This window comes from Sebastes fasciatus, chromosome 21 (genome assembly GCF_043250625.1).
Source record: "Sebastes fasciatus isolate fSebFas1 chromosome 21, fSebFas1.pri, whole genome shotgun sequence".
Taxonomy (NCBI): domain Eukaryota; kingdom Metazoa; phylum Chordata; class Actinopteri; order Perciformes; family Sebastidae; genus Sebastes; species Sebastes fasciatus.
Genome location: NC_133815.1, coordinates 23,164,788 through 23,184,433, shown reverse-complemented (window position 1 = coordinate 23,184,433; position 19,646 = coordinate 23,164,788). Strand labels below are relative to the sequence as shown.

At 42.2% G+C, this 19,646-nt stretch overlaps 1 protein-coding gene across 5 annotated transcripts in view; it reads right to left on the bottom strand.

Annotated features, from left to right (window-relative positions):
- Positions 1–6,720: 6,720 nt before the first annotated feature.
- The window catches only part of pfkpa (phosphofructokinase, platelet a), a 28,961-nt gene continuing 16,035 nt past the window's right edge, over positions 6,721–19,646 (bottom strand). For 2 of the 5 annotated variants that reach the window (XM_074622660.1, XM_074622658.1), the window contains exons 14-22: positions 18,370–18,440; positions 17,711–17,798; positions 16,736–16,888; positions 12,716–12,880; positions 11,820–11,881; positions 11,163–11,274; positions 9,574–9,673; positions 8,624–8,729; positions 6,721–7,569 (exon numbers count right to left, since the gene is read on the bottom strand). In XM_074622660.1, the coding sequence (XP_074478761.1) occupies positions 7,413–7,569; positions 8,624–8,729; positions 9,574–9,673; positions 11,163–11,274; positions 11,820–11,881; positions 12,716–12,880; positions 16,736–16,888; positions 17,711–17,798; positions 18,370–18,440 (1,014 nt within the window). In that variant the 3' untranslated portion in view covers positions 6,721–7,412. Of the gene's footprint in view, positions 7,570–8,623; positions 8,730–9,573; positions 9,674–11,162; positions 11,275–11,819; positions 11,882–12,715; positions 12,881–14,795; positions 14,949–16,735; positions 16,889–17,710; positions 17,799–18,369; positions 18,441–19,646 lie in introns of all 5 variants that reach the window. The other 3 variants (XM_074622657.1, XM_074622656.1, XM_074622659.1) reach the window with 2 other exon arrangements.

Sequence of the window (19,646 nt, the reverse complement as noted above, 5' to 3'; positions counted from 1 at the left end):
TTGACTTACACATGTACTGCCACAGTGGCAGCATCTTGTACTATTAGTTTGGTCAGCCATTTTTAGATTCAGTCTCAGTCCTGAGATCAAAAGTCTGTGGGAGTGTTAGTCATATTTCACCATCTTTAGTTGACTTTAGTCTCATTTTAATCAAAGAAAACAATGAACATTTTAGTCTAGTTGTAGTCAACACCAAGAACAAGCATTGATTTTAGGCTAAAACAGCTGACATTGAAAATTGGCCACAAAATAACTGGTTGACTGGTTGTTTGATTAAAGATTGCAGCTTTGCAAAGAGGGTGTCTATTCTGATGTTATCAGGCTATTAAATAGGCGTTATCAGTTGCTATAAGCACCATAGATGTGGGTCAGTAGGTGCCTACTATGCCTACTACGCTGTGAAAGTGAAACTAAAAAGCAACATGTTCTAACATGTTGTAAAACTGCATGAAATGTCATGTTTTGAACACAAACAAAAAGGCTTCTTTAGGTTTAGGTAACATAACTACTACTTCTTTAGGTTTAGCCAAAAAAAACAAAAAACGTTAGGTTTAGGCAAAAAAACAAAACTTTAAGTTAAGGGAAAAAACCCTGTGTTTTGTGACCCATCAATCGTCCCCATCCGCTACCCCCATATACCTTCTTTCGGTGATCTACCATGTGAATAGATGATAAAACCTACTAGTGGGTGTAGTAGGCCCCTACTGATCCACATCTATGGGGCTTATAACGAATGATAATGCCAATTTAATAGCCTGAAAAAAGTGTAATCAGCTACTTCTTCTTCTTGCTGAGATTTAGATGAGAAGATTGCTACCACATACTTCATGTTTGTATGGTGAATGTGTAGCTGGAGCCAGTAGCCAGCTTTGTTAGCTTAGCATAAAGACTGGACACAAGGGGAAAGCTCGGTTCCGCCCAAAGGTAACAAAATCCGCCTAGCAGCACCTCTAAAGCTCACTAATTAGCACGTTTAATCTAGTTGGTTTAATCCGTACAAAAACATAAGGCATGAAAACAACAATTGGCCGTTTTCGGGGAGTTATGTGCCGGGCTATTTTGGGGCCTGGTTCTAGCAAAGAATTATGACATTTCGTCTCTTCTTTTGTCAACAAAAATATAGAGAGATTTCGTTTAACTGATTTTTATTTTGCCCTGTTGGGGCAACGGCAGTTATAGCAAACACCAACCTATTTACACATAAAGTAGATACAGAGCAACATAAGCATTCCTTCAGTCGTGTTTCTAGCCACCAGGCAAATGTAAATCCAATTTTCACTCTCCTTTTAGCTCTGTTTTGGTCTCCACCAACTCCTGAGGGAAATATTAGGCTATTAAAAGCCAAAAGCTCCACCAGCTAGTTGCTAAACTGGTCTGTCTGCTGTTTGGTGATGGTTATGTAGTGTACATACCCAGTAGTGTCAGTTTTAAGAGTTTCTTTTTTTTTTTTTAATGAAAAACAGCAGCCGTCTGCGGTCAAAAACAATGCTTCAAGACCGGTGAGAGTCAACCACAATAGTAAAGTCAAAGGCTGTAAGACGAAAACAATCAGCTGAAAGTTGCTATACTTTCACACACATTTTCTACTTCAACTCCTCTTTTTTTGGTCAATGAAATCATATGGAGATTTAATCAGCTCTTCTCCTCGTTATTGAGAAAAAAAACTGCTGGTTAAGAATATTCCAAAATTGTCGCTTACGAAACAAACACTCTGCACTATTGTATTTTAGTGATTCAGTGTGACACCAGAAGGTTTCTGTCGCCTGGAAGAGCTGACCGTTCAGCAGAGGGTGGGAGGGGGAAGCTTTCGGCCGCTCCACACCAGCCCCCCTATGGCCTGCATTCACTCACGCTGACTCCATCTGCATAACTGCATCTTTCATGAGGTTTGATCAATGCCCAATCCATACTGTATAGGCCTCTGTGTGTGTGTGTGTGTGTGTGTGTGTGTGTGCGTAACCCTGCATGTTATTTTCTGTTCTGGCACTACTGTGTCTTGCATTCATGTTTTTTGTGTCTATCCATGTGAGGCCATGTTTTATATATGTTGTATAATTGCCTGTTCGGGACACAATCTGTCTTAGACTAATCATCCAGGTCAACGATTGAGAGGTCGCTCCTTCGCTTTGCTACGAATTAGCACGCTCACCCGGATCTCTTCATCACCTTCATGGTCCCTACCGGTGGCACCTTGTTTAAGCCCGGTCAATATTAGCGAAGAGGGATGTGGGTGAGTGTAGTTGGTAAGATGGCCACTGCAGTTCTTATCAGGTAAAGTGGTTTTTGATTAGTGTTAATGGCTGCAACTAAATAGCCTTCAGCTTTTCCACTGGCTACACCTGTTATGTGTGTGTGTGTGTGTGTGCTGCTCTGCTCAAGGGCATGCAAGCAATTCATCAAGTTGAAAAAGCTGCTGTGCAGTGACGAACAGGTTTTATGTCTAATCCCGCTCCCTAAACTACAACCTGTGCACCACCCGGTTGCCTTTAGCTATTTGGAGAATGCAGCTGCGTCTCCCCGCTGCCACGGCGGAGGAGTTTCGGCCAGCACATCGCCAAGATGCACAGACGGTTAAGAATGAGGCTTTTCTTGTTGTGCATACTCTCTAGCCACCTCCATCCACACTCGTGGCCCAGAAAGACAGCAGCACCCGCTCTGAGAAAAACGCTCGGCATCTGGCGCACCAGACAGCCTTGCATGTTAATGCCGAGTTAATATTGTTATTATGAACCGCGAGTGACTTCGCATGTTAGTGAGCGCTCTGTCAAATTAATGTCAGTCCCATTAATGCCGCCGTCTATTTCGTGTCACAAGTATGCGCTCGGCTTCAGACTCCCGCTTTGCTCGGGCACACTGGGGCTCAAACACACACACACACACACACACACACACACACACACACACACATGCACACGACCTGAAAAGATTCACACCCCTGCATCTCAACAGTAGATACATATTTACACACACATCTTGTCTCTGCAGAGGTGAGGGGAGGAAAATGAATGTCCTGACTCATTTATCACACAGCCCCCAAAAGTACAGATGAATCCAGTGATGAAAATCTGTCCTGAGAAATGTCAGGAAGATATTAACTCCAATACATCAAAGTGGGAGCTGCAGTCTCTAAGCTGACTGCCAGCCGACGCTTCGTTGAAATAGAGGGGGGAGTTTGGAGGGGGGAGCAGCAGCCGCGGTGTCATTTTAGCCAACTCTGACTGACCATTCCGGCACGCGGAAACGAGTAAATAAAGACACCAGTGGCCTTCCGTACATCCGAAATGATGCAGAGCGAATTGCATTAGTGCGCAAATACCATTCTTTAGATGTGTCTGATGTCAGTGAAGTGTGAGAGTGAAGGGAGAGGGGGGAATTGCCTTTTCATGTAGATTCCACTAATCGCTTCCCTAACAAAATACAGCACTCGTACTAATAAGTAAGTTAAGGCTCAGTGGACAGATGGGAGTGAAACGGCGCAGAGGCTAATGGAATCCGGAGCTTTCCATGCCTCCATGGGTGTCTTAATTGTCAAAGGAGGGATTCTCAGATGAGCATTTCGCCGTTCGCCCAGTACTGGATTGTGGGGAAATTGGAGTGCGACTCGCTGGGTGCTTGTTTTAAGCCCGAGCTTCTCTCTCGTGTGTGCGAGGTGGATCAAATCCCCTTGTCCGACGTCTGGAAACCGGTCACGTGATTGGCTCTTTCTATTTGGGAACTCAGCTCCAGCTCCAGTATACGTTTCCAATGCAGCCAGCAGGGACTGCAGAAGCAGCAGCAGTTACACTTGATTCTAAAATCTATAACTTCTGTGCTTTTTCATCTCTCCTGGAATGTATTATGTGCTCATTTATTTTTTGCATGGATTTATTTATTCATAAATATTCATTCAGAATGTCATATATGTGATTCATTTGAAAAGAAAAAAAATAAATATTGCTTTTTCAATCTCAGCCAGCCTGGGGATTTATTGGCTCTCGTTGCTATTGTGATCACAATACCTTTATAGTAATCTTATTTTTAGCGCTGCTGCTCTTCACTAGTTATTACAGCACTGGAAACTCCAACCACTGTGGTTCATTAGAAGGGAAATTGGACTGTATGAGAGAGAGAGAGAGAGAGAGAGAATGTGCTTTTAATCTAAAAAGGTCAATGTGCGCCAGCTATTTTGGAGATTCACTGCAAGCTTATAATTGGGGCCTTGTCTGAAGACAACGTGGAATTAAATGAAGACAAAGTTACTGAGCATGTGGTTGGCCTTTGATGAGAATCGGGGAGTGAGGACCCTTCATTTGCAACCTTTAATCAGACCAATGAGATCAGATTCGCATGTGATTCTAGAGGAGAAATAAGTGAGGGGAGAAATGAAATGGTAATTAGTATTGATTACCTATGGGCATATGGCCCCGCGCTCTCCTCCTGCATTCTTAAATCAACCCAAATTATTGGATTTACTAATTTCATGCTCAGAGAAGAAGTAGCCGGCGACATGAAAATGCCTCACACAATGAACCGCGTTGCCCGCTGGGGTCCGAGGAAATTACAGTGATGGGGAGGCATCTTTCTGTGCAGATGTGTGCGTGGGAGTGAAGCTGAGTTAACCACACTGGCTTAAAGTTGAGGATGATAATTATTCCAGGAGGGTCTGTGGGGAGTAAAGGTGATTCACGCAGCTTTTTCTTCAAATTACATTTCACGTCACCGTGCTGTCGCTGAGCGATGGCCTCGCCCCGGACATATGCATGTAATTACTGGCAGTTAAGACAGGAAAAAAGAGATCCATTTAGGCGGGAAAAAAGGAAGCCCAATTACATGTATACACAATTAATACACCCATGGGAAATTGAAATTTTTCTTTCAAATGATAAGATTAATTCCTAATTATGGCCGCAGACACACGTGCACATTCACACAAGGCCTCACGCACGTAATCTGCTTTAGTAATAAGCCACCATATAGTGGGATTGTGGCGAGCAGAAAGTGGACAGCAACTGATGGAGGGAATCCGTGTCATAATGCACCCGGTGAACCCGGGGTATCGGTGGATGTTACGGTGCTTTGCCGCCACCTGCTGGCTGGTAGGTAGAACACCGACACCGGTGCAGCCTGGGAGACTTTAAAGAAGCTTGTTTTAAATTATTGGTCAACTCTGTGTCATGGTAGAGGTGCTGCTAGGCTGTTTATTAATCAAATCAAAAGGCCACATTCATCACAAGATGCTTCTGTATATTCCATAGAAGGTATTGGAAATGATTTTTCCTTCAGTATTTCAGTCCCTCCAGGATCTGGTTGTCTACAGGTTTTGTTAGAACAGCATCCTGTTTTGCATGACAAATTCAGCAATTTCTCTTCTTTAAAGCTCTTTATACTAATTGGAATTGTATTATATAATATTTATGGATTTATTTTCATTTGCTTTGCCTTTATGTATTTCTCTACTGGGTTTAGTTACCAAATTGAATACCAACAGCCCACCATCAAGGAGCATTTTTTTAAAAAACACATTAACGTGCACAGATTATGAGACAGACTGGCATGCAAAGGACATCCCAGCCTTCCTAAATAATAGGGGTTTAAGAAAATATCGATACACATGAGTATCGCAATATTATGTTTTGTGGAACTGTATCTAATCTCCAAAACGCTGTATCGATTTTTAATTAACCTCTTAAAAATGCAACGGCCGCCAGCGGACCGGCTGCTTTTTGGAGGTTGTAGTGGGCTCAGTCTTAAAGCTAAAGTGAAGGTACTGGCATTATATTAAATGAGAAAAATTAAGGAATTGAGGTACAATGTCGTACTTGCATGTCATAAACGAGGTTAAATAACGCTCCAAAGTTGCGCTACATTTTGGAGAGGAAAAACTGGCCTGGCCGATTCAAAGGGGTCCCTTGACCTCTGACCTCAAGATATGTGAATGAAAATGGGTTTTATGGGTACCAACGAGTCTCCCCTTTACAGACATCCCCACTTTATGATAATCACATGCAGTTTTGGGCAAAAAAAAACATGCACACGTTTTATGCATACAGTTCAAATGTGTTATCTTCACCTATAAAATGGTGTATTTGAATATTTCTACATGGGGTCCCTAAAGAGTCTTAATTGCATAAATATATTGAATCGTTGTATCGTGATACGTATCGTATCGCCAGATTCTTGCCAATACACAGCCCTAGTATATAACAGTAAGAAACCCAGAGACTGAAAGAGACACAAAATCACCACAAACAATGGCGTCCTTTTGGGTCTCTTTGTGGTCATTTTGTCTCTGTAGTTGTCTGATCGTCTTTCCAACTACAAATGTTAAACAGAGGCTCTGGTCCAGTGGCCCCATGACCCTGTGGGGCCCCTGGGCCTGTGGTGGGGCCTCTGACCCTGTGGAGCAACTGGGCCTGTGGGGCCCCTGGGCCTGTGCTTGGTAGGCCTGTTATGTAATCCTTCCATGGCCACTATAACCTGCTGCTGGTTAGTCATTACAAACCTATTTTTGTTCTCAAAGCTGAGGTGAAACCTCAATAATTTAGGAATTTATTCAAATTCTAGTGAAGATCAAAAAAATATTTCACTCAGTGTTAACATAGCTTAAGTGAAGAGCTAGATAAAGAATATATATGATACTGTTAGAGTGGAATACAATGATTTTTCCAACATTTAAGGGAAATAAAAGGCGGAAACTAGACATTCAGGGGCTACATAAATAAATCCAGCGACACTAATCAATAGGGTATACGTCTCAAGTCAGATTTTTATTCCGTGGGAAACATTAGTCTCTTACACATCTACAGTAACTTGGTGCAATATGACAGACAGCTACTCAGTACAGCAGCGCCTACAGTTAATGACGTATCCATGTTTACGAGCAAAATAATAAACAATGTTAAAAAGATAAATATTAGTTTCAGTGTAAAGCACAGCATGCAGTTCAGCAGTAGAACTGTATTGCATCAGTCTCACATAAATATGCTGAACCTCACACTGGAGTCTAGGCAGATATATACACACACACACACAGCGGGTACAGTGTCTATTCTGTCGTCGTGCGGCTCTGGGATCAGAGCCCGCCTACGCAACTGGAGACAGAGAAAAGTGCAATTTTAAAACGGCGGTGACACTAAAAACATCCAGGGCAACAAGGACACACGGATGCATGGCAGGACAGCTTTGTGGATGTGTGCGAGAGCGTGTGTGTGTGTTTTGATATTAGGAACACTGAAGAGGCTAGGTTACAGTTCATGAGGTTGTCAAGACAAAACAGAGGTGGAGTGACATTGAAGGGAAATGAACATTAACAGAGACGCTGGGTTGACGTTGTTACTGGAGCTCTTTTTACGACACACGCACTGACGCCTCACAGACCTTCAGTCTTACACACAGACTTGGACTTCGCAGGGCCACCGTTAATGCGCCGACCTTCACATGGCTACTGAAGCGTCCGACTCTTTGGGCCGGTTGCGTATGACGTGCTCCAGCTGCCCGGAGTCCGACACGTCGTAGCTCGTCTTGTACTTGGCCAGGATCTTCATCAGAGGACGCAACTTCAGCCACCACTGCTCCTTAGGGATCCTGTGACTGCAGACAGACGAGCACATCTCAGCACTGTGGTTACGGGGTTATTTTTACACTACAAAATGACACTACAAAAATGTTCTAATGTTCACTTCTGATGGTCACATGTGGCACAAATCTTTTAATTAGGGCTGTCAATCCATTAAAATATTTAATCACGATTAATTGCACATTTTTTTATCTGTTCAAAATGTACCTTAAAGAGAGATTTGGCATGTATTTAATACTCTTATCAACATGGGAGTGGGCAGATATGCTTGCTTTATGCAAATGTATGTATATATTTATTATTGGAAGTCAATTAACAACACAAATCAATGACAAATATTGTCCATAAACCCTCACAGGTACTGCATTTAGCATAAAAAATATGATCAAATCATAACATGGCAAACTGCAGCCCAACAGGCAACAACAGCTGTCAGTGTGTCAGTGTGCTGACTTGACTATGACTTGCCCCAAACTGCATGTGATTATCATAAAGTGGGCATGTCTGTAAAGGGGAGACTCGTGGGTACCCATAGAACTCATTTTCATTCACATATCTGGAGGTCAGAGGTCAAGGGACCCCTTTGAAAATGGCCATGACAGTTTTTCCTCTCAAAAATTTAGCGTAAGTTTGGAGCGTTATTTAACCTCCCTCTCGATAAGCTAGTATAAAGATACTGGTATCATATGAAACTAGAAAACATAAAGAATCAATTTGGATCCAACCATGTCACTTTTGCTTTAAAACTGAGCCCGCTACAACCTAAGAATTGCAAGTAGCGTTAAAACTCATCTGCGTTAACGCGTTATTATTGACAGCCCTACTTCTAATGAACGGGAAGCAGCGAAAAGATCAATTCCCATCTGGACAACATGTGATACAAGAGTGGCTTTAAATGTTAAAACTGGCATTTAGCATCATTCATTTTGGCACAGTCATCTTAGCACCACAGCAGGTTGGTGTGCCAACATTAACATGCACCACAACTAGAAAGAAGAATGTGAAAATGCCAGTGAAAAGAAAATGGTTTAGTTTTCCCCTTCAAGTTCATGTAGTGTGATTACGTACACAAAGTCAGTCTCTCCCTTGAGTTGTACGACGGGCTGGAAGACCAGAGCCCTGCGACGCATCCCCAGCAGACAGCAGGTGTCCTCGGTGTTAGCGAACACTCGCCCTGCAGGGAAAACACCGCAGCAGTCAGAGGTGGAAACACGGGAACGGACTTTAAATAAGACATTTGGCAGTGGGTGTGAGAGGATGTATAGAGTGATGATGACTTTTCATCTAGCTAGTAGCTAATCCTTAACTAAAACAGTTCTGTGTGGGTCTACAAGTGGATCTACAATGGGGTACAACTGAAAGTCTAAACACAAAAAGCAACTGAGGCAACATAAAGCATCATAGATAGACAAGAAAATGTGGGGCAAAGCAGGAAAATGTGTCTATTAGTTTCCAGTCTTTCAATTGCAGACTGGAAATAGTGTAGCATGGTGGCTACTGCTAAATTTGTGAGACACACACTGGTCCCAGCTGTGCCCCACACGTGCCTAAGCCTGCCTGTGTGGATCTATAAGAATAATGGAAAAGACAGACAGGGATGTGGAGCTAAATATAAAGATGGAGATGGTCATGGAGCCAGCAGAAAAAAAAGATTTACCTTCATCTTATGTCATCCATGTGTATGGGAAATAGACATAAAAAACAAAGAGGAGTTTTAACTTTAGCCCTTTATACACATGCAGTGTGCTTTTAAGACAAACTGTTGTTAAGAATGATCACACATCGCTCACAGCTGTTAGTGTTATCCGTCTGTAAAGTACATTCAAGTCAATTTCTCATTAAATAGTTACACTGATGGATGTAAATGATCAATAAATAATTTCCTCTGGGAGGACTAAAATATATCAGGACAGTGACTCCATGACAGATCTGCTTCACAACGGTCACGCCTCTGTAGGGAGGGAGGATCAGCTACCACAGGTCCTTTCACTAACACCGGAGCGGAACATTAACCTTACCCTGTCTGAACGTCTCAGTCAGCTTTTTGGTGACCCACTGCATCGCCTTGGCCGAGATCTTGGTCCCAAAGTTGCGGTCGAATGGAGACGGTGCTCCTCCCTTTCAGAAGAAACACAAAACAACAGGACGATGTTTGTTTTCCATACATGTTGTGTATTGAATTTGGCAGTTTCTCTCAGTTTTGCTGTGGCCTGACTCAATCTCATTAGTTTCAGACTGTACAGTTTTTCTTAATATTTTAGTGCTGTCCATATTGCTTGCATTAACAATTTGTTCATGTGTGTTCGTAACAATCATAATAACTAAGGGTGGGGGGAAAAAACGATACAGCACAGTATCTATTGCCATATTTTGCATGGCTATTAACTTCTTAACAATCCGATGGCTCTTCGGCGGGCTCAGCTCGGCCGTTTCAGAGGTTGTAGCGGGCTCAGTCTTAAAAGCTAGTGATACTAGTATCACATGAAACTAGAAAGTCGAGGAATCGATTGGCACCAACCATGTCATGGTATCCTGTCGGGAAGGAGGCTAAATAACGCTCCAAAGTTATGCAAAATTTTGGTGAGGAAAAACTGGCATGGCCGGTTTCAAAGAGGTCGCTTGAAGATATATTTGTCCACTCCCATGTTAAAGGGAGATTTGTCAAGTATTTAATACTCTTATTAAGGTACATTTTGAATAGATAATAAATGTGCAATTAATTTGCAATTAATCGCAATTAAATATTTTAATCGACTGACAGCTCTAAATAAGAGACAATTTTCACTCTGTTCATCTCAGAGTTTTTATTCTTGCTTTATGCAAATGTATGTATATATTTATTATTTGGAAATCAATTAACAACATAAAACAATAATCTTAATAATAACCCTAATCTTATTAGATAAAACAGATGTTGACAAACTGCATAATTTGCAGTTGATAGAGGTAATAAATCTCAATATATCACAATATCACAAATAACAATGTTTAAAATCGCTATAAGATCTTATAATGACTTAAGTATCGTGATAATATCGTATCGTGGGGCCTCTGGTGATTTCCAGCCATATAAATTACATTTATTTTTCTGTTGTTTTGTACACCATAGCCTGTAGTCTCAATCTGCTGTAAGTATGTACATTTCTTTGAACTTGTCATGTTAAACATGTCACATCTACAGTCAAGAAATGATGATAGAAAGATGAATCAAGAGAATGAGACCAGATTCAAACCCAGAGCCACCAAACGTCTTCTATTTTTTAATATTTAAAGGTTGTTAGTTGTGCTATGTTTAAAACCAAATCTTTAATTTCTTCTGTATCCCATTAGTTGCTGCAGGCACAACCCACTCCCTCCCTTGGGGATCATCAAAGTTTTGTTTGCTCCAGTTTTATCTGCGCTAATCTCAAGACACACAGAGCCAAAATACAACAAAGCCCAGCCATGTAAAACGGGGATATGCATATTCATGATACAAATATAGAAAATTGTTTATTAAATCTTGCTTAGCCTGGATCAATTGTTACCCCTGACGCTGCAACGGGAGGGAATACTCCCAGTCCCATTTAGTCCGTATGAAGTCGGAACCAGTGTGGCTGTGCTTTACCTGCTGCATGTGTCCCAGCACATTCTTCCTGGAGTCAAACACTCCCCTCCCTTCTTCAGAGTACAGCTGGTAAATAAAGTCTGTGGTGTAGTTTTCGTTGCAGTTCTCATTTCTGCACACACACACACACACACACACACAGTGAAAGAATTAGACGTCTGAGTCTACATAGTACAACTAGAGACATCTGCTGCATTCTCAGTTTCTTTCCTCGCTGATTTCAACTTCTAGTGACATCAGCATTCATTTCAATTTATTGTTATATAGCGTCAAATCACAACAGAAGTTATCTCAAGACACTTTTCATAAAGAGCAGGTCTACACTGTACTCTTTAATTTAGAGATCCAACAAGAAAAGTGTAAAGTGGCGAGTGAAAACGTCCCTTTAGCGGGTGGAAACCTCGGGCAGAACCAGGCTCTGGGTGGGCGGCCATCTGCTTCCAGTGAGAGCAACACTGCTAAATGTCAGCTGTTAAACTGATGACATCAACACTGGATCTGTTTACTATACAAGCAGCTTAAAACCAAGTAGTGAGGGCTGGAAATACTGGATCATAAGCGTCCCTTCAAACATGCAGCAGCAGTGCACCAGAATGTGGACTAATTTTTCCCACTGCTTTAATTACACCAGTCCAGACAGTCAGTTATTCAGGTTACCTGAGGACGAGTCCTCTTTGAATGCTGGTCTTCATTTTCTCTGTCAAATGCTCAACGTTGGCCTGTTGGGAATAAAGAGGAAATGTGAGTGATGTTGACCAGCAGATGGCGTTGTACTGTAGAGGCCGTCTGAATGCCCTCTTGTGGATGAAGTGAGTGGTAGGGGCTCCAATCCCACAATGTCCACTCTCTTTAGACTTTGAGACGCGTTTCTGCAATGTCTGCGAGGGGTTAAAGGCTGTCCCACTGTCAAACCGTCAAGTCCTTGAGGGCTCTCTCGCAGACATTTTGAGCCCTTTATGAACACTTTCTATAAGTCTGCATTTCTGCAGACTTTGCCTGAGGGAATTACCCACAATTCATAGCGTTGTTGAAGGCACATGGGTGTTCAGCGTGGCATATTTAAATTTACCCAGAAACATTAACATTAAGGACTTAAGCTGGTCCATAAAAAACACATGAAATCAGAGGAATGCAGCATTACACTACACACCTGGTTCATTCATCAACCAGTTCTTTTAATTTTGCTTAATGAAGTTAAACAAAAACAAGTAAATCGATTTTTTAACAGTTACTTCTCATCTCATAAGGCAAGAGCCTGGAAAACGTTCAAATAACGCAGTAAAAAAACATAAAACAAAAACCTACAATTGGCATCGTCAGATAACGTGATATGTCGCCAAAGTGCCGTCACATTCATATTTTTACCATTTCAAGCCCTTGCAGCGTCTCACGCTCACTCAACCATTTACCAGGTGACGTCAGTCAAGTCCCTGAGGGTTCAGGGCTTAAGGCCTTATTGGGGACTGAATGCCTTGACAGAGAGTTGAGGAATCAAAGAGGAGACACACACACAGCAGAGGCAGTCAATATGTTCCTAAGAGATGATGAGTTACCTGCAGGTCTCTGATGTCAAACGGCTCCTCGTATATGTAGGCAGCATCAGCTCCGGCAGCCAGGCCTCCTACGCTGGCCAGGTAGCCGCAGTAGCCTCCCATGGTCTCAATGATGAACACGCGTCTCTTGGTCCCGCTGGCCGACTGCTTGATGCGGTCGCAAGTCTGACACACGCACATAAGCTCACAAAGTCAGTATACATTAAGAGATTATTACAAACTAAGCTATTATGAAACGGTATAAATGTGAGATACCTCCAGTTAAATGTCATGTTTAACATATCAAAGTGTCAAAACGATCAAACCAGCAAGGTTAGACGTGTGATGATTAGAGGTCATGTACTGTTACAGTAATACATTCCACATAACAGCAAGACACTAGTTTCAAGGCCAGCATGCTTATTTCTCAAACTGCACAAGAGTGCTACACTTAAAACAATTCAGGCAGGTTCAGGCTAAAATGCTGCTTTCACCAGTTAGACTGGAGTCCTGCATACATAACACAAGGATGAGAGAGCACATCAACTGGTAAACTTCACATGTCAAATGTTAAACACTTGGTCAGGATTATATTTAGAGAGGAAAACTATCTTTTCTACCTGATCTACCTAGTCCAATGCTGATAATCAGTTTGATATCAGGTGACTGTGATGTCATTAATAAGTGCAGAGTTACAACAGTGTTAAAGGGGCATTCCAGTGATCTAGTACTGCACGTCGTCCATCAAGTTGGGGGACTCACAAGAGACAGATTAAAGAAAGAATGGTCAAATTTGAGGCAGCAGAGTCCAAGATATTCGGATTTGTAATCCCTAGTATGGGTCAAGCTCCAAAAACTCTGGATCCTACATTTCCCATAATGCAACTTGATAGCATCTTGCCGTCTAAATTGCCACATCTCTAAAAACCTCACCCCTGTAGGTGGTAGAGCCGTCTTTCCGTTCAAAGAAAATCACAGGCTGAGTAGTAGTCCTCATGACGAGTACAACTGAACCTAATGTGTAAAATCAGTGGAGTGCCCCTTCAAAGGATTTATTCAAGTGTTTGGGTTAAAGTTAATCTTACACCTGAGGTTAATGTTAGAACTACTAAACTTTGAGTTGGGATTAAAATAAGGTTAAGATTAGGGATGTCACAAGAACCGTCACTACGGTACCAAGTCAATGCCGAAATTCTGAAAACGTGATGGTGCTTGTTTTTCTACAGTACCGCAGGTACCGGGGATCAGGGCTCGAGACTAACTGCGTCCCGGCGTCCCGGGGACAATAGAAAATGTCCATGATAATGCTACATTGGGAAAAACAAATCCATGTGAACACTGTGTAGAACAGACTTAGTTAACATTAGCAGCCGGTGAGCAGTACAGTGCAGCTCGGCTAAATAAGGAGCTAACCGCTAATGTTAACAGAGGTTGTATTATGATGTGTTCAAGCTCCATTAAGTAAAAATGAGTAGTGGGTGAAGGTTAAATTATAATATTATCACGATGTGTTCCAGTGTAATCTTGTAAAATTTTGTTTTTGGCAAGAAACGTGAGGCAGATCATCGGGGATTAATAATACATTTGCAAAAACCAGAATGCAAATGGAAATAAAGGTGTCGTATGTTGAAGTAAATGTGTATGAGTATTTAGATTAGATCCTGATGGGCCATCTGGGCCTCTGCTATCAGTGTATGAATGAATGTGTGTGACATAACATGTAGTGTGAAGCGCTTTGAGTGGTTGGAAGACTAGAAAAGCACTGTATAAATGCAAGTCCATTTACCATTTCTTGTTTTGTTTTTTACTGTTGTATCGAGAATCATGGAATTTGGCTGGTATTGGTATCGGCTACTAAATTCCTGGTATTGTGACATCCCTATTTAAGATCATGTTAATGACTAGAGAAATCTATTGAGCTGCAGCAAATACTCATGCAACACTTTACTGCACATCTGCTTTAGGAACCTGACAGTTTGTCGAGTATAAGCACTGGACCATTAACTCCACTGACACTTGATATCATTTTCATCCTCTGACCACTTTGTTCAAGATGCTAAAGATGCACAAAGTTATGCCGGCGGCGGTTCGACTGCCTTACCTCCACGATGGCATTGAGGGCCGTGTCTGCCCCGATACTTAGATCTGTGCCCGGTACATTGTTACTTATGGTGGCGGGCAGCATACACATCGGGATGCAAAACTCCTCATAGGTAGCGCGAGCATCATACAGCTGCAGCAGACTCTCAAAGGCCTGAAGCGGCAGTAATATGAAAACGCGTTAGAGCCACAGAATGACAACCACTGAGAGAGGTGAATATCTCTCAGGTTGCTGGAGTGTATCCTGCCATTCCGGCTATTGCCGTGTGATAGCGGCAGTGGCTTCCCTTTGGCAGAGAGGACGGAAGTGTGAATAAAGAGGTGGAGAGGACAGTGAAGAAGGGAAAATGAAGAGAATGAAGGGAGGAAAGGACATTGAAAAAGTGGCAGAGTAGAGCCACGAAAGGTAGGAGAACACACAAGATGTGAAAGGAAAGGTGGTGGAACAGATAGAAAAGTGGGAAGAAAGACTGCAGGAAAAGATGGGAGAGAGGTCTGTGGGTTTGTGAGCCTCAGCAGCTCACTGCAGAGAGATGCTGCATAGGACAACCATATCTGCTGTGGAAGGTTATATGCAGGCAAGACAAGCACCGGTCGAGTCTGCACACACGGGAGGAGGATGAAGAATGAAGAAGATGGTGGCAAAGATTCAGGCTCGGAGATGTTACTGTTTAAATCTGTGCTTTAGTCGTACATAGGGTTACGTTCACTTGAGTTATCATGATGCTTTAAACAAAACAACAATATTATATGTATTATTTATATTGAGTGCTGCGGGAATGAGTCCTACAACCCAGAAATGAGTTATCATTCGGTTCCCTCGTCTGGAAGTCAATGTGTTTTTAGTTAGATGCCTGAAATAAGGTCTGTGGTTAACACAAGCTGAAGAGAGTTTAACATTTTCTTCTACGACATAAAATACATCAATAAATACCCCACTCGTGAATTTTGAAGCCTTCATGTGACTTAAAGGCAGTTGCTAACAAGTGGCTAAATGACACTACTATAGGTCATCGTGCTGACTCGTCCGCCTTTACAGCCTCGTTGTGTATACTCACACTCATGCGAACGTGCTGTAGTTTAGCCTAGCGTTAGCGTTTTACTTCTGGCGACTGCATTTACGCTACAAAAATCATAAAAGTGGTGTTCATCTGTGAAGATCATCTTGCTGAACAAAACGTGAAAGTATCATAAACGTGTGTTTGCCACAGAGCTTATTTTCTGCAATAACCCAAAACCCCGATGGAAAAATCCAACTGGCTTTTTGTCGAGGGAACCCAGGGCGACGCTAACTTCCTGGTTGGCCAACAAAAATACGCCATCCCCGGAGCACTCTATTCTTCACAGTTACTGAATAAAGTTAAAGTAAAGGCTTCATTATCAATTCAAGCAGAGACACGCAATGCGTGCATGTTGACTGCACTACGAGGTGTTAGTTTGTGATCTGTAGCCGTTATGTGTGAGCTAACTAGACAACAACATCATACCTGCGTGCTGTTAGCCACTCATCTCGATTGTTAATGATGTGGGAGGACGCAAACACATAGACGGGGAGAAGGCTGGCAGAGCAAACATGGCGGCCGGTCACGACACTCGGGCACACTCACAGCATGCCTCCATGTTGTCACTCAGTTACTCACCTGATGGGGAAGGGAGAGACACTACTCTGGAACTTAGTTAATTACCTTTACCAGTCATGCCTGGCAGTGCAGACGTGACTCAATGTGTCTGTCTGGCTGAGATGTTTTTGGTTTTATTCCAGATGTGGATAACAAATCACAAAATTTCCTGGTAAAAAAATGACTGAGTGAGCGATTTCTCCCTTCTTCAAACATGATAAGATGGCTGGCATAAAGTTTGTGTGCATGCGTGTGTGTGTGTTTTTATGTCAGTGTGCCTCTGAGATGAACTACTCTAGGTCGCCAGCTCCCCATCACTTACGGTAGTGATGGCGTTCAGAGCCGTGTCAGCGCCAATGCTGAGGTCTGAGCCCGGCACATTGTTGGAGACAGTGGCTGGGACCATGACCATGGGCACGCAGAACTCGTCATATTTCCCGCGCGCCGTTAACAATTCCAGCAGTGACAGGAAGGCCTGCAGGGCAGAGCCAAGGGCTTTTAGTGCGTGTGAAGGGTTGGAAGCTTTAGCAGGTTGGTTGGGTTGAGAGGTTGCTACTTGCCACAAGGGAGGGGAAAGACAAAAGTGGAGGGTGCCAAGGGGAGGAGCCAGGTCTATCACAACGGACAGCAGCGAAACAGACAGGTTCCACTCCACTTACAATAAACAGTATCTCTCTCACACACACATCCATACTGTACATACACATGAAACTCATTTACTTTCATATATCACAGGAAAATAAAGCTGGTGAGCATCTACATGGGAGTGCGTGAAATGGCTGGAGAAAAAGCAGGTGTTCTCTGTTTCCAATTAAAACCAAATCATATCATTTAGATTTCAGTTACAGTGTTGCTTCACTTTTCATTTACTACTCTCTAATCACATATTAACTGAAAATCAACAGTGAACCAACTTTACGCTACAATTCATAATGTTCTGGGTTTTGACAGAGAAATGATTTGAAGCATGATTATGTACATGGATATGGAAGGAGCCATATGGTGGTGTGCTGACATAAAGTGGGATAAGACTGATGGAAAGGATCAACATTGCAGTGTTCACTGTACATATGGACATCTGACAATATCATTAGCAATGCTTCAACAGTTACTTTGTTGTTTGTGAGTGTATGAGCTCTTCTCATAATGTTTCTGAATAATGAAATATAACATTAGCACTACTGTCATGAATTTTCAAAAGTCAAGAGCTAAAAAAGCTTACGGAAAATATACATGAGAATGTAGCGTCATTAGCACAATTAGCTAGCAGGGACAAAAAAAAAAGTTTTAAACGTACCTCAAATCCACCGACAATTAGCAGCGCATTAATGTTGTTCGTTCGCATCTGCTCAGCAATTTTTTCAACATGCTTTGCAGGAAGTGTTCTGAGGAAAGGGAAAGAACAACATTGTTATTTATTGATGAGATATGAAGAGTTTCAGTGCATGTAAAAAACATTAGTAGAGAGCAGTGAATGTGGTCCCTTAAAGCTGAAATCTGTATCTGAGTCCAGATTCTACAGCAGTAATGATATGTGTCCATATAGCGTCTTTTTCAGCACCCCTCAGGTGCAGAAAAGCGCCTGAGGGGTGCTGAAAAAGCTTTGTTAGGTCAGTGTCTGTCTGATATATAAAGCTCACGATAGAGAGACATTGCCAAAACAAGCTTCTCCTCCATTTTCTACAGTGACGTCACTGAAAAGTTCAGAGATTTTCAACTAGAAGCGCTCTGAGCGGCTGAACAAAAAAGGTGAAGCACCCAAAAAAAAAGACGCTGGGTGCAGTGCTTTATCTCTAGGTGGCTGCATGCGGCCAATTACGATCTCTCCTCATTGGGAACAACTGAAAAGAGACAACAACAAAAAAACGCTATATGGACACAGGCCCTAAGGGATGGATCTCATTTTTAATGCTGAACAGTTTCTGTTCAATCAGAGATAACGGATCAAGACTTTACCTTTTGGTTCCCAACAGAGATCCACCTTGTCCCGTCCATCCTCCGACATCAGCCCATTTAATCTCCTTAATCTGAGGAAAAGACAACAGCAACACACGCAATCTTACTCCATCACATTTGAAATACTTTAAATTCCTTTAGCATTCAAATGTATGAATCCTATGCTTCAGATAATATCTTCTATATTGTTGACGGTCCATTTACCACACACCGTGATACACCCAGAACCTCCTGCGTTAGATACAGTTCTATATTATCTGACACGTCTTCCTGGGGGTCTCAATGCAGAGATTGTTAGGAGGAGAGTCCACTTTTTTTCTGGCCAAACTCTCTCTGTTATATAAAACCGAGGAAGTGGACCGGTGAAAACACAGAGGTGTGTAGCAGAGAGTCCCAGAGCACTGAAGTATTGAAATCCATTACTCCCGCTGCTCTAATCTTCTCAGGGTCAGTTGGCGCGGTCTGATTTCAGCTGGCCAGGGCACACACAGGATGTTTAACTAACCGATGATATTGGGGACATTTTGATGAAGATAAATGATCCGATCGTTTGTTAAGTGCAGTCATTTGAATGAGCCAACTATGGACTGAAGGGATTTAAGTTGTTTTTCACTGGGAAAAAGGTCAAAGGAGGATAATGGGAAAGGAGAGTGAAACCAGTTCTACCAGTAGGGTAGCGGGTTAAATGGCAGTGTGTCAAATTACAGCTCAGTTTCACACAGAACAGGTTCCACTTAAAGACTCAGATTATCTACTGTCTGTTTTTACCTTTCATTCAAAAGTTTCTCTATAGTTAGATCAGATGAGAATCATCCCACTGACTGATTATTCCGAAGCTGTGTTTTGCAGTCTGTGTATTATGTTGCCCTCTATCGGTTTAATGCGGTACTGCATCAACTTTGGTTGAGCAGGGCAGAGGAGGGAGAAATTGGTTTACATTAATCTGGACAGATTATATTCCCTGAGTCTCTCTGATTATTCTCCAGTCAGGGACCTAACTGTGATTGTGTGCTTTGCCCATATCTCTTTGAGTTATTGATTAAAATATGAAAGTAGTACACACAATATTCTATCAAACTGTTAGGGAAGATCATTTGATGAATGCATTTTGATTATAACATTAAATTTCCTTAGTGTGATGACTTCCCTCCAAGTGTTTTAATTTAAAAGGAGTGAGATTACAAAGTGATGTATACATGCAACAGTACAATACATGCACCAGTAGGGATGTAATGATACATCAATCTGGATCGATATATATCGACTCAATGATCAAT